Source organism: Prorops nasuta, unplaced genomic scaffold, assembly GCF_024137725.1.
Source record: "Prorops nasuta isolate Cenicafe-Biocafe unplaced genomic scaffold, Cenicafe_Pnas_1.2 PNAS00006, whole genome shotgun sequence".
Lineage (NCBI taxonomy): Eukaryota > Metazoa > Arthropoda > Insecta > Hymenoptera > Bethylidae > Prorops > Prorops nasuta.
Genome location: NW_027116803.1, coordinates 730,827 through 758,068, shown reverse-complemented (window position 1 = coordinate 758,068; position 27,242 = coordinate 730,827). Strand labels below are relative to the sequence as shown.

Here is a 27,242-nt window from a genome sequence, read left to right as displayed (position 1 = left end):
ATATTACCGCGGTCTAACTGGCTCGAGCCGACAGTACTCTGCTCGATTTCAAGCTTGAAAGATTTAAAAAATTTCTCTCGGTGCTTGGCTCCTATAACGCGCGATACAGGGCCGCAAACTTGCCCCCTCCCCCCTCCTCGACAATCACACAGCATTTCGTGCAAAGTTCACAGTTTGTTCATTCACGTTTAATTAACAGGTCGCCACCATGGTATGTTCTATTGATGATATTGTAAGTCGTCGCCCTGGTAAACACACACGTTTTCCTAATATATGTTATATTATTCTCGATTATCTGCTTTTACCTCTGTCTCTATTTCTGTTTCTTTCTATCGCACTCTCTTTCTTTCTTTTTTTTTCTAAGCCTCTCTGTTTGTCCATCTCACTCTAATCGCGACTCTTTTCAGTTTTATACAGCGATGGAAGACGAAGTTTTTAAGTAGTATATTAAAAAAATGTAATCACATCTTCCTCTTCAAATCGCTCCTGCCTTAATTGACTCTGCGTAACCATTTCTTTCTTTTTGTCTAATTTTTTGTTGTTTTTTTCTAATTGATAACGTCGGTGACTTTTTTTTTATTACTGTGCACAGTGAAATAGTTTTTATAGAGAAATCAAAAAGTGAACTGTCGTTGGTTTTGCGTGAGAGTCGTGAGTGTGATCCTGACAGAGTCACGTGTGCTGGACATTTTGGTCCTTAGTGATGTTCGTTTCTGAGATTTCCAAGTTTCAGAGGCACGAGGTTCTGGAAACGTGACTGTTTTTTAGACGACGATTTTCCTCACCTACCTCCATTCACTAAACAATTATTTCATCTGATTATAATACTCAAATTCTCTCCTCTTGGCAATTCTACATTTTACGAGAAATATAATAACGCGTCTGACCATACCTCGATTTTACCACTTAGCAATGCTGTGTCTGTGAATTTTAAGGGTGCAGACAATTTTTTTATTCATTTTTATCTAGTTTTCTTTGTAAAAATAACTGATAATTAACTGGTACGCGAATGATTGTTTGTTGTAAACTGTAAATAATACTTATATTACCATTATTATTATTCCAAAAAATCGCACGTTTTCTCTCCGAGCGGTTCTCCACGAATCTATGAATTTTTTGCAATCTTTTTGTATATAATTCACATTTCAAAATTGACTTTCTACAACTCCAAAAAATGGAATGCAACTAATTGGATGCCTAATTGGATCGTTGATTGCTCGAAAAATCTGTTTTTATTTATTCGTATTAATTCCAAGCCAAAAAGATTCTACCATTCCCATACATTTCCTCTCGTCTACCTGAAGTACCGAGAAGAAACGTTTAAAGACGATCAATGCTTCGTCTTTGAAATATTTCTTCTCCCCGAAGATTTGAAATTTGATTTTCACATCGACATTTTGTTCACAGGCCGATGAGCTTCCTCCGGAACAAATCGCTGGTAGGTATAAAAAAATCCACATTCCTGGCATAATTATCGTTGCATTTAAAGCATAATACGACTAACTTCGGTGTCCTGATCTAGTTTCTATAATTAGCCCCACACAAAAGTTTGATATTGCGGAAAATTCGTTGATGGTTGCTCCGGATTGGAGCGGTCTGTTTACCGGACCAAACTAAATTTAGTCGGTCTTCCATCGTCTCCCTTTCGACGTCGCTGATGCTCTCTGACCCTTTTGCTTCTGTATGCCATTTGGTCCGCACATCGATTTTCGATTCCAACATTTCGACCTACGTGAAAATTATAGTTCCTATCGCTTCGGAGAGTTCCAAACGACGAGTTTAAACCGTTTCAATAAACGCTTTCGCAAGATTTCTGATTTTGGAAAGGAGGGGGGGGGGGGGGTAAAGCGCGCGTGCACGTGATACAATGTTTGAAGAATGGATACAAGTTTTGGAGGGTATCGAGTTTCCGAGGCAGAAGCTGGATGAACCGTGGCAGTTCTCGGCGAGTGGAGAGCTTATTTAAGCGCCGGATTCGATTGCCGGCAGCTGTCGGTGGCTAAGTTTAGAATCGCGCGCGCTGCCTTTGCACCTAGAATAATCGTCTTGGAAGTATCGTGTAACCATCGATCTTCGTCGATCGACATATACATATATATATATATATATATATAAGGAAATGACGATCCAAGAAACGTGGTATTCGATAAAGCGTGTATTGAGAAAGCACGATTTATCCACAGCGATTTTTTTCCATCGAGAAGCATTTCATTAATAACGAAAACAAACAAATCTTTCGCAATATCATTTTGAAACAGAGTTCATTTTCTTGAAACATCATCTTGCATTTGGTATATATTTATGTAGACAGAACAATCTTGAGAGCATCAGCCCGTTTAGCATATACAGGTTTTATAAGTGAAACGAGTCAATAATTGATCGGGCAGCAGGAATTGGAATTTTATACTATTTTTTTTTAAAGAATGATTAGTAGCTGGACTGCCTAATATTTTTTAGAAAAGTTTTAAACTTCTGCAATTTGAGTTGTGGTGAAGCCCTTTAATCCCTTATGGATGTTTGCATCTCCCAAGTAAAAGACTGTCAAATTTCCTGCTTACACAAATGTGTGGTGCTCATCAGAGTTTCAAGACACCATAAACATAGGATATTGAAATTTCATTAAAAATTTTTGGTAGTCCAATGATCCATAGTATTTAACAAAATTTGATAAAAATTAGTCCCTGTACAGTCCCTTAAAATTTTGACGTTTCTCTCCCTCCACATAATGTCAGGAACGATCCTGGAACGTTTCAGGAACATATCTGACACCGTTCCACGCATCATAAAAATTGCTGGCTGATATCTGTCACTTTACAACATTTTAATAATATTACCGATACATTTTTGCAAGCCTGTTAAAGCTCGAGTTAAACGTCGATATGCTCAGCATCAAACAAGCAAGGGTAAACAAGGGCATTAGCATTTAGTTTAATATTGTATTCATTAGCATGAGATACCTGTAGGCATTCACTGAGAAAAATATTTCAACAAATGAACAATTTTTCTCAGTGTTGCTACACTATATAACACGTGACACTGTACATTTTTTCTTTAATTCCAACTTGAATGAACCAAGTTTTGCTCCAATCGCTGAACGCATTTTTTTTCCAGTCCTCCGCAAAGCCTTCGACAGCTTTGACAGGGAAAAGAGTGGCAGCATCCCCACCGACATGGTCGCTGATATCCTTAGATTAATGGGTCAGCCCTTCAACAAAAAAATCCTGGATGAGCTTATCGAGGAAGTCGACGCGGACAGTAAGCAAAGAATTTTATTTGTTCTACGTTTATCTAATTTAAGCTGATTTTTTAATAGCTAGTTTTTCAATCGTTGGATAAAAATGGCAGGTGGTCACCGATGATTAAAATATTTTCTTCTTCGATTAATCATTTAAAGTTTTATTTAATCGATGTGTGATTTTTAGAATCTGGCCGACTCGAGTTTGAAGAATTCGTCACACTGGCAGCCAAATTTATCGTCGAGGAAGATGCGGAAGCCCTTGAGAAAGAACTTCGTGAAGCTTTCAGACTTTACGATAAGGAAGGTAAAAGCATATTGATTATGTAGAAACTTGTCGATAGATTTTGTAAAGACGTATTTTTATTTTCTCGATTTTTAGATTCATGCTCGTCTTACATAATTTTTTTTAACGAATAATGTTAATAATAGAAGATGAATGACAAAGTTAGCTTTTAGTCACTTGTCATTCAGGTATTTTAATTGATAATTTTAAAAGAAGTTTATTCAAAGTATTAATAAATTTTCTTATAATTATGTTTCAAAGGATGAAATATTAATTGTGTTATATGTATCTCATTAATTATTAGCGTTTTAAAAATAGAGATTTAGTAATTAAAGTTAATAAAATTAAAATTTGTTATTTGAATCGAATACTCAGACTGATAAATGTGGAATTTTTATGTGCAATTTTGGTCGATCAGGCAATGGATACATCCCAACCACGTGCTTGCGTGAGATCTTAAGAGAACTCGATGACCAACTGACGGACGAGGAATTGGATATTATGATTGAGGAAATTGACTCTGATGGCTCTGGTACCGTCGATTTTGATGGTTTGTATTTTATCTTTCATATTGTTTTCTGGCACCCTTCCAATTTTTTGTACCTTAAATTTTAATTTTCTCAATTAAATTGGACGATTTGACACTGTAATTAATTATTGATAAGAAGAACGATGAAATTATAGGCGATCTCGAATCAATATTTAAATATGGATATTTTTGTTTTTCAGAATTCATGGAAATGATGACCGGAGAATAAAATGTGTGAGGAAGCTTTAATAAAATAAAAAGAGGCGATATATGCAACTGTCATGTTTCGTTAAAACTATTTAACCGCGTGCTTCTAAAGATACATAAGAGTTTCGTAGGCGTACGAAATTGTCTTTTTCTTATGTCATGACGCGTTTCCAAAGTTTTTAAAGGCTGTTACATGGGTTTTCTTATACAAAAACTTTTCGAGTCTCCCGTCTTTAGGTTGCCAAGCTAATTCATTATTGTTTGATCACCCCTGATATTCTCGATTTGGGATCATGAACGCGCACAATTTTTTCAATGCAGCTACAGAAAACATCAAGCACGTTCCATGTATTCATTTACACCGTGCTTCCTGAATTTTTAATGAACAGTATTTATTGTTATTAATAAAATAACTAAAAAAGGAATCATGCGTCTTGCGTCTCGTGACATCCTTCGATATGCAAATTATATTTATTATATTTTTCTAGGCAAAGAGAAAGCTTTTTTTTTATCTGGCACGAAGAAATTATATTTTTGCCAGTTGATAAGGTGGTAATTTTGTATCCCTTTATCGCAGGTTAAAAAGGGTAAGGCAATAAAAAATATAAGGGACAAAACAATTGTGCTTGTCATGGTCATCTAAACTTTGCATTTATTTAACATTCGAGAAATCACTGTAATTGACATTTCAATAGTCGCAAACGTAACGCAGTACTATATTATTAAAAAAATATATTAACCAACGATAGACTAGATAGCTTTGAAATTACGTTCAGTCTCGAAACATCACCAGCTTTAATCTGTGCACTTTCATTGTTAGTTTCAATGGAACTTTTGTCATTCAAAGCATCATTTTATTTCGGTGTAAAGTTTCGAAACACAAAACTTCATAGTGGTACTAAATTTATTGTTAACGCTTCATAAGAATGATAAATGCCTCATAAAGAACTGATGGCAGCAAGCTTTGATAGTAATACTTGTTAACACATATATATTAAATTATATACATATATAAATAAGTTAAAGTATATATATTATTTTTTTCTTAGAAAATGTGTGTAAACTAAGGTAAAGAATCACATGACTTAAGACGCTATTCGGGTATCATCGACTAGAATACATTTTCTGTTCCCGACACAATTACATACTATATTTTTAAAGTTTTAATTCTTTATAGATTAGAGAGATTTCGTTTCTATAAGGGAGTCTTAAGTATTTGTAATACAGCTCCGCTCTTAATTGGCTCGCATTGTAACTAGGCTTCTTTATTGTATGAGGTGAGTCGACTTTAAGTTTTTAAAATACGGGTGGTCCACACGCCTGGAATGACAGGATTCTTATTTAAAGACTAATTAAAGACTAATCAGAAAGTAGTAGGTACGTCCTCCGCCGATAAAATATCAATAGTAAACACACCCTATTTGTTATTTCTATAAGTTGGCAATCAATAATCACGAATTCCTTTAAATATTTAAAGACTTTTACTCGTACAATCGAGAAAAAAAGGCTTAGTTAATGGCGACGGTGCGCTTAATAGAGTAATTGAGTAATGTGCGTCTTTTCTAGTTTAGTCATTTAACAGTTAAATACGTTAGAAGAATAATAGAAAAATAAGGAGACTTTTTCATTGCAAACTTGAGTTTTTCTTCGCAAGTCAGAATTTTTTTCCTAAGCTTTCTTAGACGAGTGTTTGTAGATCGTCCTCCTCCAAATCTTTTTGATCAGAGGATGAAAGTAAATGTCACATCTTAAAAAAATGTGGAAATTCATTGCTAATTTCGCGTACCAGCTGTTGATCATATTGGCTTTCGGATGTTTCTTCACAAAATATCCTGTAAGGAAATTGACAATGCAAATCAGTATAAGATTATGCAGTTTATTGTGTAAACAGTAAAGAATATGTACCTTGTGAAACATTTGAGTAAATCTTCGGATCTATGGCGATGCTCGTTATAACTTGAAGTACGTAAAACTCTGCGACAAAGCTCCAAATATTGTCTTCGCTGAAAAAATGATTCAAAATAAAATAAATAATTTAGCAAAATCTTTTTATAGCAATAAGCGAATTATAAGCTATTATGAAAACTCAATTGTTCACCTTTGGTCCAGGGAACATATCGGATAACTGTCGTAAAATAATATCTATGAGAACTTTAATGTCATTTGTATAGAAGAGGCCAGCGGTAGCATCATTACTGAACAGATCGATAAATAATTTTAATACAGAATGTGGGGGAGATGGCTCATGATCGAAAATTCTTACAGGATCCTCTGCAAACAATTAATATCTTAAATGATAAAACAAGTTTCTTATGGGTAACCAGAAAAAAATACCTTCTCTATTAAACAAATATAAGATTTTTTCTGTAAAGACTTTAGCTATAGACATCTTCTGCAAAGCACTTATGACTATATTTTCATTAGATGAGAATTGTAAATTATACGATAGTATTAGATTTATAAATAAATCTGGCAACTGATCTTCCAAATCGGTGTCCGGCGGATTCTCGATTAAATCAAGAAGGAATGTTATGAAATCAGTACCCAAATGCTCTGTGAAAGTCATATTTCAAATAATTAGGTTTGTAAAACTTAATATATTTTATAAAAATGATTCAACTAACCTAAGTGTGTTATTGGCATTGGTTCACCCATGGAAAATATCATAGTGAGTAATAATGAAGAATAATTTAGCTTCATTACATTCCTAGGATTGCTTCTCATATCCCTGTCATGCACCATTAAATTCAGTAATTGAAACAATTTAATCATCTAAATTTATCTAACTCCCACAAAATTATTTTCTATTCTACCTTGCTAATTCCATAGGTAGTACCCCATTCAGCATTACTGTAACAATAAGAGAATCCAAACTGCACATGACTCCAAAGGATTGTAATAACAGTTGTCTAATAGTCCATCTGGTTTCCATTTGATAATAATCGCATAATACCAAAACCCCTTCATATTGATCTTGCCTTAAAATATGCCTTGATACATTGGCATCTGCATTAGTCTATAAAAACACAGTTTACAATATATTTTAACTAATATAAGCAAAGAAACTGATTTCTTTTTTAATAAAAAGTTTGTACCAGTATTGATGTAAGTTCTTTAATATATTCAACAATAATAGATTCATCTTCATAAACCATCCAGTTTCTTTGCTGCGAGTCTTCTTTACAAGATGTTAACTCAGTAAATATAATTTTCAATCGATTAGCATCATATGTTTCCTCAATACTCAGATTGGAAACATTTAATGGGTTTTCCAACTGATGTATTAAAGCATCAAAGTAGGGGCTTAGGTTCTGTGGCAACAAATGCTGTAGGCCAGTCACGACAACAGTAACAGCTACCTTTGACATTTCATAGCTAAGATCAGTGTTTTTACGTACTTGATCCAATAATTGATAAGCAGTTCTAGAATTAATATTGCATATATTCTTGTTTTTCACAGGGGAGCCATTAGGTGTGAGTTGTCTGATACTACCCTGTGATATTGTTTTATGAATTTCTTTTGTCTCAGATTCAGACTGCATTGGATAAGTTTTCTTTTTTTCACCTACAAATCTAGTTTTAGCATTGTTCTGTGCATCCACCAAATCTCCATCTGTGTTTGCTGTAGTTACTGCTGTTGCGTAAGAGGTATTACTCGGTATTGTCTTAATATCAGATTCAGACTGATTAATTATAGCTGGACATAACTCTTTAGTTGGTGTAGTACTAGTAAAATCAGGTGGTAGAGGAGCATGCTTTTTAGTTTTTTTACTTAATTCTGCTTGTCTTTTCTTTTCAACAAGTCTAAGAATAAGATCTTGCTTATCAGGCTGGGTACCCCCTTCCTGTTTATTACTATCTGATAACAAATTGTGTATACTGGTCTCTAGGAAATTGATTAAAAACTGAGGCTCTACCTACAAGCATAGGTCAAATATTATAAAAATAAACAACATTTTTACTAATAAGTAGTTATAAATATATGCAAGCATATGTACATACTTTTAAGGTAATAACGTAATTAGATGGTATATAACCAACCCAGCCCTGGCTATCTATTACCTGCCACCAATTCTTCTCTTTTGTATTCGTCTGATGTAGAATAAAATAATCGCCCTCCCGAAAGCTGAGAGTTTTTGCGAAAGTGGCCTTGAAGCTGTATAAAGCCTTGAGCATTTCATAGTTCTCTGTGCGCATATAACAATATTGTTAACATGTATACATATACATGCCCAACGAACAATTTTGATAAGACAGATAAACGAATGCAGAAACCGCGGTAAGCTTTTACATCCTTGCACTTACCTAACCTAATACTTTGCTGCGAGGACGATTCGGTCATGTTTTAAGAATATTTACAATATAAAGCGTGTCAATACCACTTGAAAGGACTAAGACTACGCCCAGGAGAAAACTTGATTAACCAGGAACCACCTACGTGTGCGATTGCCAATCTCACTTTCATTCGCCTCTGCAGCCTGCATTACATTTTACTTACTATCTTTATTACTTTGCTACCTGGAATATAAATTACCAGATCTAGCCAGATGCTATTATCTTAGCAGTTTATGTAGTATTATGTTCCAAAGAGATCGGATTAGCTACCTTTCCTTCCTGTCCCTGATAGCTGATAGACCACAGACCTTACCTCTCTCGGTCAGTCTTGGTAGCACTGGTAGCGGTCTGCGGTGGTCTCTGCGGTAGCGTAGTACTCATTTTCGTAGTATTGTAGTTCGTAACGCTACGGTATGGTCGGTATGCCAAATTGATATGGACACATTTCAGCTAACTTCAATCCGTGCTTCTCTGGCCTATATCTCTATTCTCTGCAGCAATTTCCCCAGAGTCAAGTTACATACTCTTAAAGACTAAAGGGAGTAGAGCACAAATAATAAAACCATATACTTTCAATAGGACTTACTATCTATTTATTTATTTTCTTGTTATTAAAAATGTACAAATTATCACACCCAAAGGCCATTTTCCTCTAATAATCATTCTAATCCGAAATATATTTTAGAAGAGACAATTTTGACAAAATAAAAGAGTACCCACTTAGGCTACTGTGCTGCGCCAGTAACTTTGCTAATCAGCCTGTTATCCACCGCTCTCGTCCTCTTATATACAAATTACAGTACACACTCACATGACTTTAAATACAATGACCATCTGCTCCTTTTCACAATTAAAAAGGATTATTTTTTTTTACCGTAATATCCTTTGCCTATCCACTTATTATTAGTTGAATTTAATAAAAGATATTACAATCAATCAAATTCACCAATTTCAATATAACAAAGAGAATCAAAATGATATAGTTGGAAAGCAAATTTTTTGATCAAAAGGTATTTTATCGAAGTTACCACAAAAGTTTAAGTAAAAGTTACAAGTTCATACTATGTTGCTTCAAACATCCCAACACCCATAAGCAAATTTCTTCTAGAAAAATGTAACGCTAGGACTGGAGAATTTTTGGTAGCAAAACTTCTTAACAAATATGAATCTGCATTAGTTTTCACATCTGGGTTGTGAGATACATTGACATCTTCTAAGCTCATTTCCTCTGCTAATTTAGTAAAATCCCACAATTTAATTGTGCAGTCAAGTGATCCTGTTGGAAAATTTAAATAAATTGTAATTTATTTTTAAACTTTCTCTTAAGAACTTTTCCTATTAAAGGAGTAAAGATACTGATAAAAAATAAACTACCTGATACTAAGATATTGCCATCTCTGCTGAAAGACAAAGAATGAACAGATCCTGTATGACTTGATAATGCAGCAACAAGATGGCCATGTGCAAGATCCCACATAAGAACACGATTATCAGCACCAGCAGATGCTAAAAATCTACCCTCGGCTGAAAAGGCGAGGGAATAGATCGGAGCTTTATGTCCTGTCATTAACCTTACTTGACCACCACCCACACAGTCCCATAATCTAACTGTCATGTCACTTGAGCCAGTAGCTACATAATTTGAATTTGGATGAAATTGAATTACCTAAACAAAAAGTTTTAATCTCATAAATTTATACTGAAAGTTAATTAAATTATAAGACTCTTTGTTAATAATTTTCTTACATCAACATCTGAATAATGACCAGCAAATATTCGAAGTGGCTGATGAGAATCAGTAGCCCAGAGCCTTGCTGTTTTATCATGAGATGCAGTAGCGAAATAATAACCATGTGGTGAAAATTTTGTACACCAAACTGGGAATAAATGGCCTTTATAACAAACAACGCATGTCCATGTGTGCAGAGACCATAGTCTTACTACAACAAATAAAATTTAGAGATATTTAATAATACACAGCAATTGTTATAAATTTGTTAAATAATAATATAATACCTGTTGTATCTTCTGATGAAGATAGTAAGAGATTTCTATCTGGACTAAATGAAAGACTGTAAACTGGTCCACTATGCCCAAATAATGATCTGGAACTTTCAGCTGTCCTCTCATCCATCATTCTTACTAATACATCATCTGTAATAAACATTATTATTTTAGCAAATTTTTTTTTTAACTTAATATGTTCATGTGCTCACTGAATTACCGGCTTCTCTATCAATATCTTGTAATTGTTCTCCATTCTTCATTAATCTTAATTTCGAAGGAACTAAACTCCACACTTTAATGGCAGAATCATTGAAGCCTACAGCAAGTAAACTAGAATCTTCTGCTACTTCGGCTGCAGTAACACTAAATATTTTTTTATAATTATTTAATTAAATTAATCTTGTCAATTAATATTAATTACACAAAAGTAGTAAATTAAATGATAAAAGTAGAATCTTGTATATACCTATGTACCGCATTTAACAATGTATAAAAACATATTGAAGGTAGTGTATCAGGTCCTAATACCACTCTTTTTGAAGCTTCTCTCAGCGCTTTTACTTTCTCCAGTTTGTCGGCATCTTTCCTGTGATAAATTTGTTATTAGAAAGCAATATATTATGAAACCTTCTTTACTTATTCTATTTACACATACTGCAAAACTTACAAATGCGGTAGAGGCATTCTACCCACAGGTGGAGCATTTGGGTCAGATTTGGTTTTTTTTGAAAATAAAGGATCCTTTTTGGTTTTTTTTTTCTTTGGTTTATCACCATCTATACCAGGTGCATCATCTTCTTCTTCTTCAGCAGGAGGTACACACTGAATATCTGGCTCCTTTAGAAGACCATAATAAACTTTTGTTTTGTTGTCTGCAAGAATGTATTTATTTAACTAATAAGAATAGTACATTTAATTAAACAATGGCCAAAATAATTTAGTCATTACCTTGTCTTGTTGCCTCGCCTACTGTAGCACCAGAAGTAGCTTCAATTTGTTGTTTGTTACGGGCTACACCCTCATACATATCAAAGTATAAATGCTCTTGTATAATGTTTAGTAGCACACTATGTTTTTTTTCTTGAAGATGCCTTTTAAGAATTGAAAGTGTATCTCTAGACATCCTTATGATAAACTGATTAGATCTAAAAAACATTTGGTTTTTAAAGAAATTATACAGATAGTCATAATAAATTTTATAACATTTAATATAATTACTTGAATGTATCTGTCAACTCATTCCCTGCCATTTGTTCACGCTTTGTCACATTCAAAAGACGTTTTAAATCATTCTGATAATATTCTTCGAGTGTGGATCCAAATTTTTCCGTAAGCTGTTTAGCTTCTTCAGAATGATTATTGTAAACAAGCTCCAAGTACATGTGCACCAAAACAGGATATAATATTGTACCCAATTCATGCTATTGTGATAGGAAATGGAAATAAGTTATGTTGCAGTATTATACTGTGAACCTTATCACAGAAAATTGACTGAAATATTAATTTACCTTGTAAATATCTAAAGACCCTTCTACAAACTTCTTTAATTCACTGTAAGCTTTTTCATAAAGCGCCGGATCTCCTTCACTTTTATATGCTGAAAGTACGCTGCTAACCTCAGAGTCGGTTTGTTGTGCTTCATCTGGTGAAATATCTGCGAGGTTCGCTTCTTTTCTAAGCGATTCTTCAGTACTCTAAAATTATAAAATAAGATCTTTTATTTACTTTAAATAACGCGTAAAAAATTTGAACACTTTTCTTAAATGACAAATTTGGGGTTAGATATCAGCATTTAATTTTTACTCTTAACATGTAAGACGTACCTTTAAATTATATTTTCTAAGCAGCTGCAAAACAGCTAACATTGTATTTTTATCAGTTTCCATTTTGGAATACTTTAATTATTAAGCGTTTAAAAATTTGCACTACCGTAAACAATAATACGCTCTAGCTCAATGCACTTGTAGAATGTATGCTGAAACAGCTGACGACGCTGGTTGCTGATGCGGGCGATGCGGCTTATCTGATGGACTGGTCTGCTGGTGACGCTGATGTTGCATTGGCCATTGATCAGCATTCGTCGATTGGCGTCACATGCCCAAACGCATGCGCGTAGATGTCTGCTCACTCTGCAGTACTGAAAACCTATACTTTACGTAACATATATTATAGAGTAATAGTCTCGCGTTTCGTACATACTATGTATGTTTGGTTTATTAATACCGCCGGAGACCAATCATGACCCGTTTTTACTCAACATTTGGCGCTGAGTTGTCTGAACATAGACCAATCATATCAAAGTATTTTTCGCGGTTATGCGGAATGAGTGAATGCATCCATTGGCATTCCAATATCCTTTATATCATTTGTCTTTATCCTTTAAAACATTTTTGTTTTAATAATTTCATGATTTAGGAATAAAAACATAATGAAAAATAGGGCGCCAGAAAGTTGCCCTCTAGAAATCATCTTTAATTATTACATCAAATATGAATTTTAACTCTATAAATATTCAATATTTCGCACCTACCTATAGCGTATATAAATCTTTAGCCTGATCTTTAACACAAGATTTACCAATAAATTAAATATACCTATTTTTACCGAAACTAGTCGTTTCGATTGGTAATAAGTGTCAATAACAAAAAAATTTTTTTTTTCGTATACATATGAAGTAATATAAACTTCACAAAAATTATTATTTAATTTTAGCTACACAAGCCATGATAACATTCCCGGAACAAAATTGACATAAAATGGAAATTTTTAACTGAAATAGCAAATCCAATCATTTTTACTAGCCCGGTAAATCTAGAGAGAGTGTTAAACTAATTAAAAAATTCCTAATTAGCAAAATGGGGTCTTATAATTGAGAGCACTATTGAGTTTAATTTCGCTTTTTATAAAACGCATGAAGTAAAATGCAAATAAAACGTATATAGTCGTAAAATGGTGTAATATTATAAAGAAATATTAATTTATGTACAGTTTTTAAGAGCAGTCGTGTGTTAAAAATAAAATTATATTTATAATATACAAACATGTTTTCACGGTATGTATGTATATATTATAAATAATACAAATATAAAACTGTAATGTAAACTTCTTATACAGTCATCATTAGCTTGGAAAAAAGAATTGAATTATAATTTTATAATTATTGCTGTTGTTAAATGTCTTATCATCGGCTAATTAATACATTTTAGTGAAAATTATATTAGCTACTGTATGAAATAATAGACTGTAAATATTGAATGTGGATAACAAACAAATTCCGTTCCTATTTTATACAATTAAAAACACAATTCTTTCATAATATTCAGTTGGGTTTGCACGCATAATTAGCAAACAAAACTGTATACATTGTATATGTTACCATAATCTATTTTATATCTGAATCTATACATACGTAATTTTCATTATTTAATGTTAGCAACATTAGTGTATTTACATTACGTTGCAAGACATGATAGATCAGCCATGAAAACATATTTTGTTTGCTACAACTTGCAAAGTGGTAACTATAATATTACTTTATTTTAAAAATATAAACCAGAGAATTCATATCCTCCTTTTATAAGAAATTATTTCAAAATTTGTTGGATTATTTATGAAAATTGTTGATTTGTAAAGTATACCAAGTAACATTGCACATTAAATGCACTCTTAGCAATGCATAAACAGTAATTAAATAGTTCTGTACAAAATCATAAAAAGTATACATTTGAAAAGAAATGAAGAGAGGAAAAATAGAACAGAAAAGAGTTAAGAAAATATATAAGAGAAAGAAAATATAAGATAAAATGTAAAAGTAACCTATCAGCGTTACATCTATATATTACTGCGCAACACCCCAATAATCTAATCCATAAAGGAAGCTACAAATCTCGAATATTATGTCGGAAATTAAACAGCTTCAAGATTAATTAAATGGCAAAGTGTTTCGTTCAGCATCATAATTCTTCTGAATGCTTGAATATTCATTCAAGATCACTTTGAAGAGTTTCACCATTAATTAAAACTAAAGCATCGTCATCTCCATCATTATAATCCAGAGAAAGAATACTTTCTCGACGTTTTTTCTTGTGCGTCCTTTCTTCGTCACTAGCAGGCACACTTTTGTCCCGTTTTGTTCTCTCCCTACCCCTTGCTGTTCTATTTAGCACCTCTTCCCCGTTTGTTTTACCACTATTTCTGCTTTGTGTTTTAGTCCTCAATGTCCTTTTACCATTACGGTTTTCATCTCGACTTTCTTCTTCTCTGTCACTCAGTTCTTCGTTTTCGACTTTAATTATCAGAGCAGCTGAATCACTTGAACTCTCATCGTTATCCGCATGCTCTGTTCTTATAGATTCAATCCGTTGAATTCTCTCGGTAATAGAGTCAACTTCCGATGAGGTTTGCGAACTTAATGGCGGAGTTCTCGCTCCTTTTAACACTTCACTGTTGTTCTCCACTTTTTTTGCAACTTTTACTTCTTCTAGCAGCGCGCTATCTTCAGGTTCTTCTTTCTTAATTGGTGGTGTGTGCGGCGATAAACCATTTGTTAAATTAAAGTCACTTGAAGTGGCTTTCAATGTTGCATTTTCTTGCTGCAGTAGTGTCACCGACTCACGAGCTTTGCGCAACTCTTGCTGTAAAAAGTATATAGTACTCTGCATACCCTCAACATCTTCATCCAAATCTTGTAAAAACTCGTCCAATTCTACACAAAAATTAAACAATGATTAAATAAGCCTACATAATACATATTGAAATGATTAAGGTATACCTGATTGTGATTTTTTTACTTCTTCACTAAAACTTTTTTGCAAGGCTAATTCTCCTTCTAATTTTGCTATACGACCGCTAGCGATCATCCGTCCTAATTCTTCATTTTCTTGATAAAGTAGTCTACATTTTGCCATTAATCTTTTTCCCGTATTGCTAAACATAATTATAACAGTTAGTTTTAACTAATTTATAATTAAGTTATTTAATATGATAAAGATTATAATTAATTATAAGGTTAAAACTATAACTCACCTGTCTGGAGTAAACTTCCATGCGCTAAGCTCATTTTGAGTATCTTCTAATTTAGCCTTAGTTGATATTAGTTCTTGTCTCAATTTTTGTATCAATATGTTAACGGCTGGATCTAGTAAAGCTGATCTTAAAGCAGCTACTGATGGGGCATGAGCAGCTTTTAGTTCTGTTATCTGACTCTATTGAACCAAAAATTTTATTTAATAAAAGTGTCATCATTCTATATAAACGGCGAATTTTTCGAATTTTTTAACTTGACTAACAAATATCTGGAAAAAAGCATTTCATAAACAATTGTTCTTTACAAATGTTGTTTGATACAAATTACGATATAAAATGATGTCATTGATTTGATCTTGCGAAGCCATTTGAAAGTTACATGAAGATCATCTAAAACTTGTAATGCAACTATATGTATATTTTTCATTGTATATTATTGTAGGTTATCTCAAAAGTTTTCCAAATTTCTATGTTAATTCATTATTTCATCCAGTTATTTGCTAGATATTTTTATTTAAATTTTAACTCATTTAAGGACTATTCATATGCATTCATAGCAGTTATGTAGATTGCTGCAGTCAAACCTGTACTTCTATGGTATTTCAAATTGAAATATTTAATGAGTGACTAGATGAAATGATAAATGAATATAGTATTTTGGAAAGTTTTTGAGATTAATTACAAAAGTATGCAATATAAAAAGATAAGTAGTTCCATCAAAAAGCTCAAAGTGACCTTCATGTAATTTTTGAATGACTTCTAAGTGAAACTAATGACAATTTATGTTCTTCTTTATACCAAATAACTTTTACAAAAAACTATTTTCTCTGACATACTTTTTTTTCCAAATATTTGGCAGTCTCAAATTAAAAAACATATCATGTACATTACAATATTTTACAAAATACATACAACATATTCTTGCAGCTCCTGCTCCTTTGAAGCAAGCCTCCTTACCAAAATCTTCTCCCTGTGACACGCTTCAGCATATTGTTGCCTATATTTTTCTTCGGACTCTTTCAATGAAGCTATTGTACCTAAAACAGTATGTTATGTTACTTTCACCTTACTTTCCCTCTTACAAATTTACCTATACAAATAGCAAATCTAATTTCCGATTCAAATACAAAATTTCCACCAATTTAAAATAAAGGAGTGCTTATTTTTAGTCTATACATTTATACAAAAATTAACATTCTATTAGATACAAATTAAGTTAACAATTTACTATGAACTTTAATCATTAATTTGTATAAAAGGTTTGATAAAAATTTGGAAATGTATCGGAAAATAGAAAATTTAAGGTAACATAGGTAATAAAAAATCTTACATAATATAAATATAAACAAATTTCTGATAACTGAGAATTATCCTTGCTAATAATATCAGCAGATGAAAAAAGTGACAAAGAATTGCGGTGTGTAAATATTTCCAAGTACGCATAATTTGATTATCTCATACTATATGTACTAAAATAAGTATGTATTCATGAAAACTTCCTGACAACTGATGAGATCTTAACTCTTAATTAGTTCATACTTCGATTTTGTAGTGGTTGCGCTGTGCCATTTGTGGGACTCTGTTCTCCCATCAAGACCAAGTGAAGAAGTTAAGTTTCATCCACAAGATTTGTGAGAATTTTCGGGGCAGAGGACGTTGTTAGAAGATGATGGTCAGGCCTTTTTTTCGCAGATTTTAATGTTTTCAACTGGGAGGGGACAATCTCAAATTTGAAGCTTTATGAGTGGATGGGAAATGAATATGGCTTATTGAAAAATAAATAATTTTAACAGTGAAAAAATTTGAAAATGGACAGCTTTAAAAAGATAATCTTGGAGGATCTTGCATCTTCTAACACTGAGTATTATCATAGAACAATAACTTGCAGTTATTATAATTCTTCTTAATCAATCTTCAAATAAATAAATGCCAGATAATGCTCATTTAGCATTTTTCAAGCATCACGGACATACTTATGCATATACACTTGACAAAATAAGTACACTACAGTTGCACAGCACTGCTTATTCTGTTATTAATAATTTTTCTAACTTTTTGTTTAACACTGAAAACCTTCTTCAGACACTGTGCACTAATCACTTGAAAGAATACCAAATAATAAAGAGTATTAAATGTAAAATGTAGATAAATAAAGATATTTCATAAGTGTTTTATGCACCATCACTTCTTTGTAGAATATTTCACTCCTTGTTGTCATAAATGCAATTTTGTATGCTGATTATTTATAGTAAAATAAAAAACTTTTTGTTTTCAGCTTTCAATTATAACTCTTATCTTTAAACACTATATACTCTAATATAACACTACACATCACTGCCATAATAGCTTCTAGTTATAATTAATTTAAAACTAAGTCAGAGCAGTACAATCCTTAAAAGCAATATATAATAACTGTATGCCAATAAAGCAAATTGTAGTCTAACTTCTCTGTGATTATAGTGAAAAAACATTATAGTCTCTAAAGCTTAATTGTTTGAAACTTAAAAACTAAGAGTTTTTATAGCTTGCAACTTAAATTTCCTAAGATTTTGTAATATTTATTAAAATAAAATTATATTATAGCTATATTTTTTGTATATTATGCACTGAACCAAATTACTGCTTGTTACTTATGCTTAACGTCCCTACTAGAGTCTCATTTCATGAAAAAAATCTTGTTCATATTCTGTTCTGCCATTTGAAAATTCAGTTAAGAAATGTGGTGAGTGAGATGGCCTCACTCAAGTGATCTCAGTACCTTCGTGGGCTGCTGCCTGGGCTTCAAGACACTCCACATACATTTCCTGTCCATGCCACAAAGCTGCTAGCTCCTCCTTAGTCAAGCTGTCAAATCTCTGCTCCGATAACTTGACACGGCATGGTATTTTAGGAGACTGTGGACTACATGGTTTCCCATTGGCACTAGTACTTTGAGGACTTTTTGGAGAACATGGTCCAGTTGATTTAATCTCGCTAGATTCCTCCGCCATTTCCATAGGAATCCTTTTTTGATCTGAATACTTGAGGATTATGCAATCTTTGAGACATGCGTCACTTTCTTAACCCTACTTCAAATCCACTCTGTCTACAGCTACCAACAGGCCCCAGCTATTACTATATTTGATCTTCATTCGTCTGAAAACAATCATCATATAATAGTTATATTAGAACACTTTAAGATTAAGAATTAAACAAAGCATTAGCATTCTCTATTACAATATATCATAGAAAGATAATATCACTTGTTTATGCAATGATATACATTATTTTATTCTTAATCTTACCAATCATAAATTAACATAAACATTAGCTAAAATGATTTTATTTTCACCTAAGTTACATACTCTAAATTAGAAATTACATTAAATAATGTTAACAATCATTAAAATTTCTATTGAAAGAGTTAATTTATCATTAGTAAAATATAGGTTATCTTTATATAAAAGAAATTATTTTACTAGTAAAGATTAGTGATGCTTTAAAATAAAATTTATAGTAGTAATTACATGTGTAATTTAATAATGAATGACTTTTATACAATAATTTATCCAGGTAGAAACAATAAGCTTTTAGAATCCAATCAAGAATTTTAACGCAGGACGTGAGCGATGTCTTTTTTAGAAATGAAAGCAGCTTACGCACACGCACGTAGAATATGTACAGAATCGACATTAAAACACCCATTTCTCTATTCTACAGTTATTAAAGTTTGCTGAAAATATTAACATATTACCTTCCTGGCGACACTTCTTAAGACTATTTAAATGACTGTGAACAAGTAAGAAATTTGTTTGGTAAATTCACGATAAAGCTGGCATATGAAACGTAAAACACTCTCCCCAGCTTTGCGGGGGCAAGAAGTTAGTATGTACGTACATAAATATAGTATATAGCATATATATATATATATACGTGTGTGTGTATGTGTGTGTGTCGACCTTCTTGATCGATTAAACCACAATGTAACGTATTGACATCCTCGTCGAGCTACGAGGAATATCTTTATATTATACAATATTTCAATAGTCAATGAAGCCTACTTTGAGATAACAAAAACATTTTCTTATATAGATAGGATATTGACAAGAGATATCGCTCATACACTTAAGCAGGACGCTCAAGGAGAAGGACGAGTAATTCCGAGAATCGCACGCAACTCCCCAATATACTGTATACTATGATCATGTGTAGTATTATTGTGTGTGTGATATCAGGATATCTCTGACTGGATTCTGGACTCTGGAGCATACAACATCGTACTCAAGCAACAATCACAAAATAGAATGAATTTTAATTGAATATTTTTTATTTCTTAAAGCGATCTGACAGTTATATATTTTTCATATTATAAAATTGACATCTGTACGAGTACACGAACCAAATTTCATTTGGAATTTAATTCTATTTATATATATTATCGCGTACTGTATTTTTTTTATTTTTATATGACAATCAAATATTTTTTTGTTAAATAATCGCGTAAATTTTTAAATACTATTATTACAAAACCCTTATAATACGATTTTTCAAAATACACATACTCAACAATCTTAACCTGATGTAATTTTTCAGTATTAAATATATGTAATTGTTTGTCGTTTTTTTTAAGTATGCGACATTTTGTCAATTATAAAAAATTTAATATACTTATTATAGTATATATACATTATAGGGTGGCACTTATGACGCTACAGAGCTGAAATATAATTCTAATGTATGTACGTAATTCCAATGGATATACATTTTATGAGTAATTTCACTTTGAATGAAAAAATAAAAATAAGGTGCTTCGAAAAGATTTTATCCTATGTAAAAAATTGTAAAGCCTGTTTAGATTTTAGACGATCACAGAAATGTGTCAAAGTTATTTGACGAATTAAAAGTTACTAGACTCAGGTTGTATAGACGAATTTTAAATTCATATATTGATATTGTATGTATATTAAAAAAAATATTGGAAAACTTCGATACTTTTCTGTGATTGTCTTAACAGGCCCTTACAGTTAACGAGATAAACATTTCCTTTACACATATCTGTTATTGACTTTGAAAATTAATAATGAAAAATATATTATAGGATTTTTACAAGAGAAGCAATCGAATTAATCGATCCTCTAGTTCTGAAAAGATATCTAACATATAAAGAGAAAAACGCATATCCAATCATGCAGTTTTTATTCTCTTATGGAAAAATAAAAATCAAACTGTTTGTTGAGGGAAAATCTTTTTCATCAATAGGTATACACTATACATACATATATGGCTGGCAAGTGGTAGCAGTGGTAGCACTGCTTCAGTTCTTCAAACATAACGTGTGCGGTGATGACGTTATCAATATACAAGAAATGTTGCATAAAGATAGAAGAGTTAGAAGACATAAAATTGAAAATCTATTTTTTAGCATTTTATATTTAACAAAGTCGGTAATATATTGTTTTGTATTAAAATGATGAATATAAATGATAGTTAAAAAGGATGTCTTCCAGATTACGGTCATTCATGTATTGAACGAAACAGAAATATTTTGACAACACAATCATACATTTCTTAATTCCAACCTAATTGTATTAAATAAAAACTCTTTAATACAATATTATCGCTGTTACGCTAGTGCTAACATTTTTTAAATATGTTCAAAAAATTTAAAGACAAACTAGCAGAAGAAATGAAACAATCGCCTGCTAGATTACAGGCGAGTATGCAGCAATTGGCACAGGTACCAAGAAATTTGACATTTCAAATTTACAGATTTTGAGAAAGTTTATATCTTAAATTTTTTAAATAATTATACATTAAATAAAAGTCAAACTTTCCTTAACATACAGGCGGTGGTGTCACCTGCGCCATCCAATAGCTCAATTCAAGATTTGTCACAATCAAATGATAATTTTCGATTAACCGAGGAATGTGGTAAGATACATGGCTTGTTTGTTTTAACTGTACTTTATATAATTTTTACATTGTATGAACTTGTATGAAGAAAAAAGATCAATATATGAAAAGTATAAAGGGAACAGCTAAAACGAACAATTTATTAATATAACAAATAAATAGTAAATATAATATTTTTCTTGTATCTGTATTTTTAAATTAGTTAAATTAAGCTGTTAGGTAAATCACATAAATTTATAAATAGAGCAAATTTTATAGAAACGCCTAAGAATAGCCCAATGAAACAAGGTTTTCATAATGTTGATCTAATGTCACCTATATCAAATTCCATAGAAGTTTCTCGAACATCATCAGTAACTAGTCTTACTAGTGATACAGCATCCTTATTTCCTGCTTATGAAAGTCCATCTAATGTATATCATCTACAGGTAATTTGAAAAGTTTATAATTATAAAATAAATTAGTCATTCTTTTAAAAATTATAATTATATTATTTTTACAAATTTTCAGTCAGACATGGATCAGTCTGCTAGTGAGATAGATGATAATATTAGTGCACAATTAGACAGAGTTTCAAAAGATCAACTATATTCAGCTTATCTTAAAATGCAAGCCAAATATAATAAGTATCGAGGTAGATTTATGGATTTAGCAACACATTACAGGGATTTGGAAAGAGCTAATGTAAAACTAGAAGCTGTTTTAGTAGAAACACAAGATAAAGTTTTAAGAAGAGTTGCTGATTTGAAGGAACAATGTCAGCTTGAGCAACAGGCCAAAGCACATTTAGAAGAAGTGCTTAGAAATGACATAGAAGAGAAGGATCATGTAATTAATACACTAAACACAAAGGTAATATAACTTGAAAAAAATAGGTTTTCTTTTTATATGAATATATACTTTACATGACATATGAACGTATATGTATTACAGATAAAACTATTGCAATTAAGTGGCTCTAGTGCAGAAAATACAGCAAATGCAGACATTCAAAATGAACCTATAAATCAAAAGGCTGATCTTATAGATTTAAATAACGAGGCCAGTGCTAATCAGGATAATACTTTTGTCATTTCCACAGAAAATGCACAGTTAAAAGAAAAAGTAAAAAAATTAGAAATTCTTGTTTTAAAGTGTAAAGATTCTTTAAAGAAGAATAAAGAAAAGTGTATTGAATTAACTCAAGAAAGAGATATAATAAAACATGAATATAAAGAGTTTAGAGAATTAAGTACAAAAGAATTAGATAATTTACAAGAGAAACATGATGCAATTATGAAGGAAGTAAAAGAGTTAAGAGAGCAAATAATTATAATGAAAAAGCGTGAAGAGGAGTCTGTGATATCGTTAGCTGAAAATAAACTTTCTGTGCATAGAGAACTTGAAGGGAAAGAAGAACAAATTAAGAAGCTTAATGATGAATTAAATGAGGTAGTAACGAAATATAAAGCAGAAATAGAGAAAAGGGATTTGGCTACAAATAAATCACTAGTTACTCAATTTGTACAATGTGAGTTACAAAAAGATGAAGATCTTGTGGAAAAATTAGAAATAGCAACCAAAAAAGTAGAGTATCTCAATTCATTGGTGCAAAGTCTAAAAACTGAGCTTGATGAATCAAGGAATAAGCTTATACAAAAAGAAGAGAATTATATGTCACTATGCTCAGAGTTAGAGGAGCATAAAATAATGCTTAAAGATGCAAAGGAAGAAATAATCACACAACATGAAGAAATTAATGAATTACAACAAAGAATATCCACTGAAATTAAAGACAAATCAAATGAATTTGAACTGGAAAAACAATTAAATGATACTGTAGAGCAGAAATCTAAGTTAGAAAAAGAAATTGAAGAATACAAAGAAGAAATGAAAGAAGTAAGAAACAGGCTTGTTTTACAGAATGAGCTTGAAATAAGAAATAGTAAATTAGAGGCAGAAAATAATAATCTTCAGCTTAAAATACAAGAGTTAGAAGACTGCTATCAAGAAGCCGGTCGAGCGTTAGATGATTTAAAGAAAATGAAAGAGAAATTAGATGTATTAGCAAATGTTGAGTGTATGAACCAAGAATTACAAGTACAAATAAATGAATTAAAAAATGTTGAAGCTAATATGAACAGTTTATCAAGTCAGCTGAACGAAACGCAACAAATGTACAATGATGCGATGGAAATCGTTGAGTCATTAAAATCAAACAATGCCAAATATGAAGAACAGGAAGGAGAAATATTAAACTTAAAATCGCAGCTGACGAGTCTCCAAGAGCAGTGTAACAAAAAAGACCTTGATTTCAAATCTCTTTTAGAAAAATATACGAATACACAACACTTATTAGATAATATAAATAAAGAATCTGACAATTATAAGCAATCAATAGAAAAATATTTAAATAATATAGCAACATTGAATCAAGATTATCAAACATTACTAGAAAAGCATGAAAAAGTAACCACTGATTTAAATAAATCAAACCAATATATACAAGAAATTCTAATTGAAAAAAATTTATTATTAGAAAAGGTAGAAGAAATTAATGAAAAAAATAATAAGTTGACACAGAAATTAGAGATTCAAGCTTTAAATCTCAAAACAGAAAATGAAACCATATTTAGTGATTTAAAGAATGCTAAGGAGGAAATTATAATGCTGAAAAAAGAAAATGATAATGTTGCTGTATTAAAAAGTGAAATTTTATCTCTGTCTACAACAGTAAAACAATTAGAAGAGGTGAAAAATATTATAATTTTGGAAAATGATACTCTTAATGAAAAATTAAAATCATTCAATGAAAGTCTTAGTGAAAAAGATGATATATTGAAAGCAAAAATGAGCAAATATGAAAATATTAAAGAAAAATATGAGCAAGAAATAATAAAACTGCAAAAAACAATTAATAATTATGAACATGAACTAGGTGATCAATTAAACAAAATACAAAGTCTTTCTCAACAACTCGAAGAAGCCAATGAATTTCGTTCAATATCTATGGACTTAAACGTACAAATGAATGAATTTAAAGAACGTGAAAACAAGTTGTGTAAAAGTAATGAAATATTAAAAAAAGAAAATGAGGATTTAAACAATGAGGTTTTAAATTTAAACAGTTCTTTGTCTAATACTAAAAGCAAATTAGAAGCTTGTACATTAACTATTGATGATCTTACAAATCATCTTAATAAATTAAGTAATATAGAAAAAGAAAATGAATTGATAGTAGAAATTGATGATTTGAAGCAGCAAATTTTTGATTACCAGATTTTAAAATCAGAAAATAAAAAGTTAATGGATCTTCAAGAAACTTATACTATACAAAGTAAAAAGCTTGAAGATTCTAATTTACTTTTGAAGAAGCTACAATCTCACATTACCACATTAGAATCTAAAATAGCCAGTTTAGAGAGTGTAGAAATGAATAATAACATATTAAATGAAAAAATAAGTGATTTGAGTGCAAAGAAAAATTTAATCGAAGCAACATTGTCATCACAAGTAGCAGACCTCATAGAAGAAAAAAAATCTTTAGTTACTGAAATCATGGACTTAAAAAATCATATAGATAAAGAAATTGATACATTGAATACTGATAAAAACTGTATAGAAAATAATTTGTTATCCCAGATATCAGTTCTTACAGAAGAAAAACAATCATTGCTTTCTGAAACAGTGGCTTTAAAAAATGAACTAAGTGATAAAGATAAACAATTGCAAGATATTAATAGACAATTTTCAGAAAAAGCTGAAGAAATGGATCAATCAAATAATTCTTTAGTAGAATTTGAAAAAAAAATCAGTCAACAGCAATCAGAGATAGAGTCATTAAAAACTTCAAACAAAAAATTACAAGATGATTTGGATGAGTCATATAAAAAATCAAATTTGGATTATAAACTGATTGAAAAAGCTAATGAACTGGAAGACGAAAAGAAAAGACTAGAAGCTCAGTTAGACGAAGCCCTAATAACATTTCAGGCAAAAGAAACACATATGCACATGGTTAATGATGAATTAAAGAATAAAGCACATAAGTTTAAAGAAGATTTAGAAACCAATGAGCAGGAGCAAAGCATGAGGCTAAAACAGCTCGTAAAAGAATTCCAGGCTCAGCTACATGATAAAGAAAAGGAACTCCAAGCTGCATTGGAAAAACGTTTTGGTTTGTCTCCTTTCTTTACATTTAAAAATTAAATATATAAAATTATTTCATTAATTTATTCTTACTCTTTTAGAACATCAACAAAATTATGAATCAAATTTAATTCATCAATATAAGGAGCAATTAAAGGACTATCAGATAGAATTAACAACAAAATCCGAACAAATTGAATGCCTTATTACAGAAAAAAAGGAGGTAGTTGCCAAGCTACAAAAGGAAGTAGAGATGCTTAAAACTTTAATGGATAATATAAAGAGAGAACATACCACTGAGATTAAAGACATTGAAGAAAAGTGGAGATCAATTATGAAACAGAAAACAGAAAAACTTTCAAGTGATCATGAAAATGAAATTAGTGAATTAACAAAAGAATGGCAAAATGAGAGAAAAGTAAGCTAAAACACTTGTAAATATTATAACTTTTTTTTATGTATATTTCTCGTTTAATGTTATTAGAATGTGTTCTTTAACATATTTATTTTTATTTCTTACTGATTTCATTGTTTTTAAATTTTATTTTTATTTTATTATATTTTAGGATGAATCCCTACCTACAGCATATAAAGATACAATGGTTAGCTTCTATTTTAAGTTTTATTATTATTTTACCATCATCACTTAACTCTTATTTTCATGACATATTAATTTAACTATATTATTTTCATAGGATTTGGAAAGTACATCACGTGTAGCAATGGCGGCAATAGAAACTAATACTGGCTCTTTTCATACTCTTCAACAGACTTTAATATCTCAAAGACAGGAGCTAGATGAGCTCAGAAAATTAGTCAGATTTAAACATGATACTTTAGACGATTCTACTGAAATTGAGTACCTTAGAAATATTCTCTTTGAATACATGATGGGAAGAGAAACAATGGTACTTGCTAGAGTTATTGCAGCTGTTGTAAAGTTTGATCAAGAACAAACTATAAAAGTACTCAAAAAGGAAGAAGATAAATTAACATTGGTGAGATGTATAATTAATTCTTTATAAATTTTATAGGACGTTAATTTGAAAATAAGATCATTATACTCACAGTCCATTATTTTCCAGCTTGGTTCACTAGGACTTTCTTAGGGTAAAGAAGTTATATACACATGCATATAAATATAAATATTATACATTTTTAAAAATGAGTGAAAATATTGTACAAAAATATGTAAGATAATGAAGGATTATTTATTTATGTAATTAATTAGCTTTTCTTAATGATTATTTTAATGTCAAAGGTAGACAACAGTGCTACGATATGCAATTTAATAAAATATTTTTTACTTAAAACATATTAAATATATTTAGAAAAAAACGAAGGAAACATTCTCTTTTATATTACTGGATGAAAATATTTCTATTATTATATATATATATGCTGTTACTGACTTTTATATAGATTTATTAATATATAGTATAGATAATGAGAACATTGTAAAACATTACTGTAATTATATATTGATTTATACTTAATTATAAATAAGTTTTTGTATATATAAAAATTTCTTAAAAATTAATAAATTGGCGGAGAAATAAAAATCCTATTCTCTTTAAAAAGAAAATATTTATTTATCG

General features: G+C 31.0%; 5 protein-coding genes across 12 annotated transcripts; 2 read left to right on the top strand and 3 right to left on the bottom strand.

Moving 5' to 3' along the window:
* The first annotated feature begins 14 nt into the window (after positions 1–14).
* Positions 15–4,682, top strand: LOC136774739 (troponin C, isoallergen Bla g 6.0301). 2 transcript variants are annotated; one of them, XM_066729188.1, is made up of 6 exons: positions 15–232; positions 1,408–1,438; positions 3,112–3,255; positions 3,423–3,542; positions 3,940–4,071; positions 4,251–4,682. In XM_066729188.1, the coding sequence occupies exons 1-6, from the start codon at positions 209–211 to the stop codon at positions 4,277–4,279; spliced, it is 480 nt and encodes a 159-aa protein (XP_066585285.1). In that variant the 5' UTR covers positions 15–208; the 3' UTR covers positions 4,280–4,682. The 2 variants fall into 2 exon arrangements, with proteins under 2 accessions (XP_066585285.1, XP_066585286.1); XM_066729189.1 differs by having other exon boundaries at positions 17–211.
* Positions 4,683–4,883: 201 nt separating this feature from the next.
* LOC136774738 (NCK-interacting protein with SH3 domain) lies at positions 4,884–8,701 on the bottom strand. Its single transcript, XM_066729187.1, has 9 exons — positions 8,563–8,701; positions 8,260–8,444; positions 7,353–8,174; positions 7,071–7,273; positions 6,882–6,985; positions 6,592–6,810; positions 6,356–6,528; positions 6,163–6,260; positions 4,884–6,089 (listed from the first exon to the last, which is right to left on the bottom strand). Exons 1-9 carry the CDS (start codon positions 8,597–8,599, stop codon positions 5,999–6,001), a joined length of 1,932 nt encoding a protein of 643 aa, XP_066585284.1. The 5' UTR covers positions 8,600–8,701; the 3' UTR covers positions 4,884–5,998.
* A 478-nt stretch (positions 8,702–9,179) lies between these two features.
* On the bottom strand, positions 9,180–12,612 carry LOC136774737 (transcription initiation factor TFIID subunit 5-like). The gene is made up of 11 exons (XM_066729186.1): positions 12,423–12,612; positions 12,108–12,293; positions 11,818–12,020; positions 11,548–11,744; positions 11,267–11,471; positions 11,066–11,185; positions 10,817–10,962; positions 10,609–10,746; positions 10,339–10,532; positions 9,967–10,258; positions 9,180–9,868 (listed from the first exon to the last, which is right to left on the bottom strand). Exons 1-11 carry the CDS (start codon positions 12,483–12,485, stop codon positions 9,654–9,656), a joined length of 1,959 nt encoding a protein of 652 aa, XP_066585283.1. The 5' UTR covers positions 12,486–12,612; the 3' UTR covers positions 9,180–9,653.
* A 557-nt stretch (positions 12,613–13,169) lies between these two features.
* On the bottom strand, positions 13,170–19,622 carry fl(2)d (female lethal d). Of its 3 annotated transcripts, XM_066728175.1 has the most exons (7): positions 19,501–19,622; positions 19,358–19,392; positions 18,383–18,759; positions 16,537–16,661; positions 15,625–15,803; positions 15,371–15,525; positions 13,173–15,304 (listed from the first exon to the last, which is right to left on the bottom strand). In XM_066728175.1, the coding sequence occupies exons 3-7, from the start codon at positions 18,618–18,620 to the stop codon at positions 14,580–14,582; spliced, it is 1,422 nt and encodes a 473-aa protein (XP_066584272.1). In that variant the 5' UTR covers positions 18,621–18,759; positions 19,358–19,392; positions 19,501–19,622; the 3' UTR covers positions 13,173–14,579. The 3 variants fall into 3 exon arrangements, with proteins under 3 accessions (XP_066584274.1, XP_066584272.1, XP_066584273.1); XM_066728177.1 differs by lacking the exon at positions 19,501–19,622 and having other exon boundaries at positions 13,170–15,304; positions 17,164–18,759; positions 19,358–19,483; XM_066728176.1 differs by lacking the exons at positions 19,358–19,392; positions 19,501–19,622 and adding an exon at positions 19,131–19,337.
* Positions 19,623–20,308: 686 nt separating this feature from the next.
* Positions 20,309–27,084, top strand: LOC136774085 (golgin subfamily A member 4-like). 5 transcript variants are annotated; one of them, XM_066728171.1, is made up of 11 exons: positions 20,309–20,408; positions 20,702–21,043; positions 21,111–21,340; positions 21,450–21,534; positions 21,775–21,944; positions 22,027–22,368; positions 22,450–25,672; positions 25,746–26,062; positions 26,211–26,246; positions 26,340–26,642; positions 26,730–27,084. In XM_066728171.1, exons 3-11 carry the CDS (start codon positions 21,254–21,256, stop codon positions 26,751–26,753), a joined length of 4,587 nt encoding a protein of 1,528 aa, XP_066584268.1. In that variant the 5' UTR covers positions 20,309–20,408; positions 20,702–21,043; positions 21,111–21,253; the 3' UTR covers positions 26,754–27,084. The 5 variants fall into 5 exon arrangements, with proteins under 5 accessions (XP_066584268.1, XP_066584270.1, XP_066584267.1 ...); XM_066728173.1 differs by having other exon boundaries at positions 20,702–21,340; positions 21,850–21,944; XM_066728170.1 differs by having other exon boundaries at positions 20,702–21,340.
* The last annotated feature ends 158 nt before the right edge of the window (positions 27,085–27,242 follow it).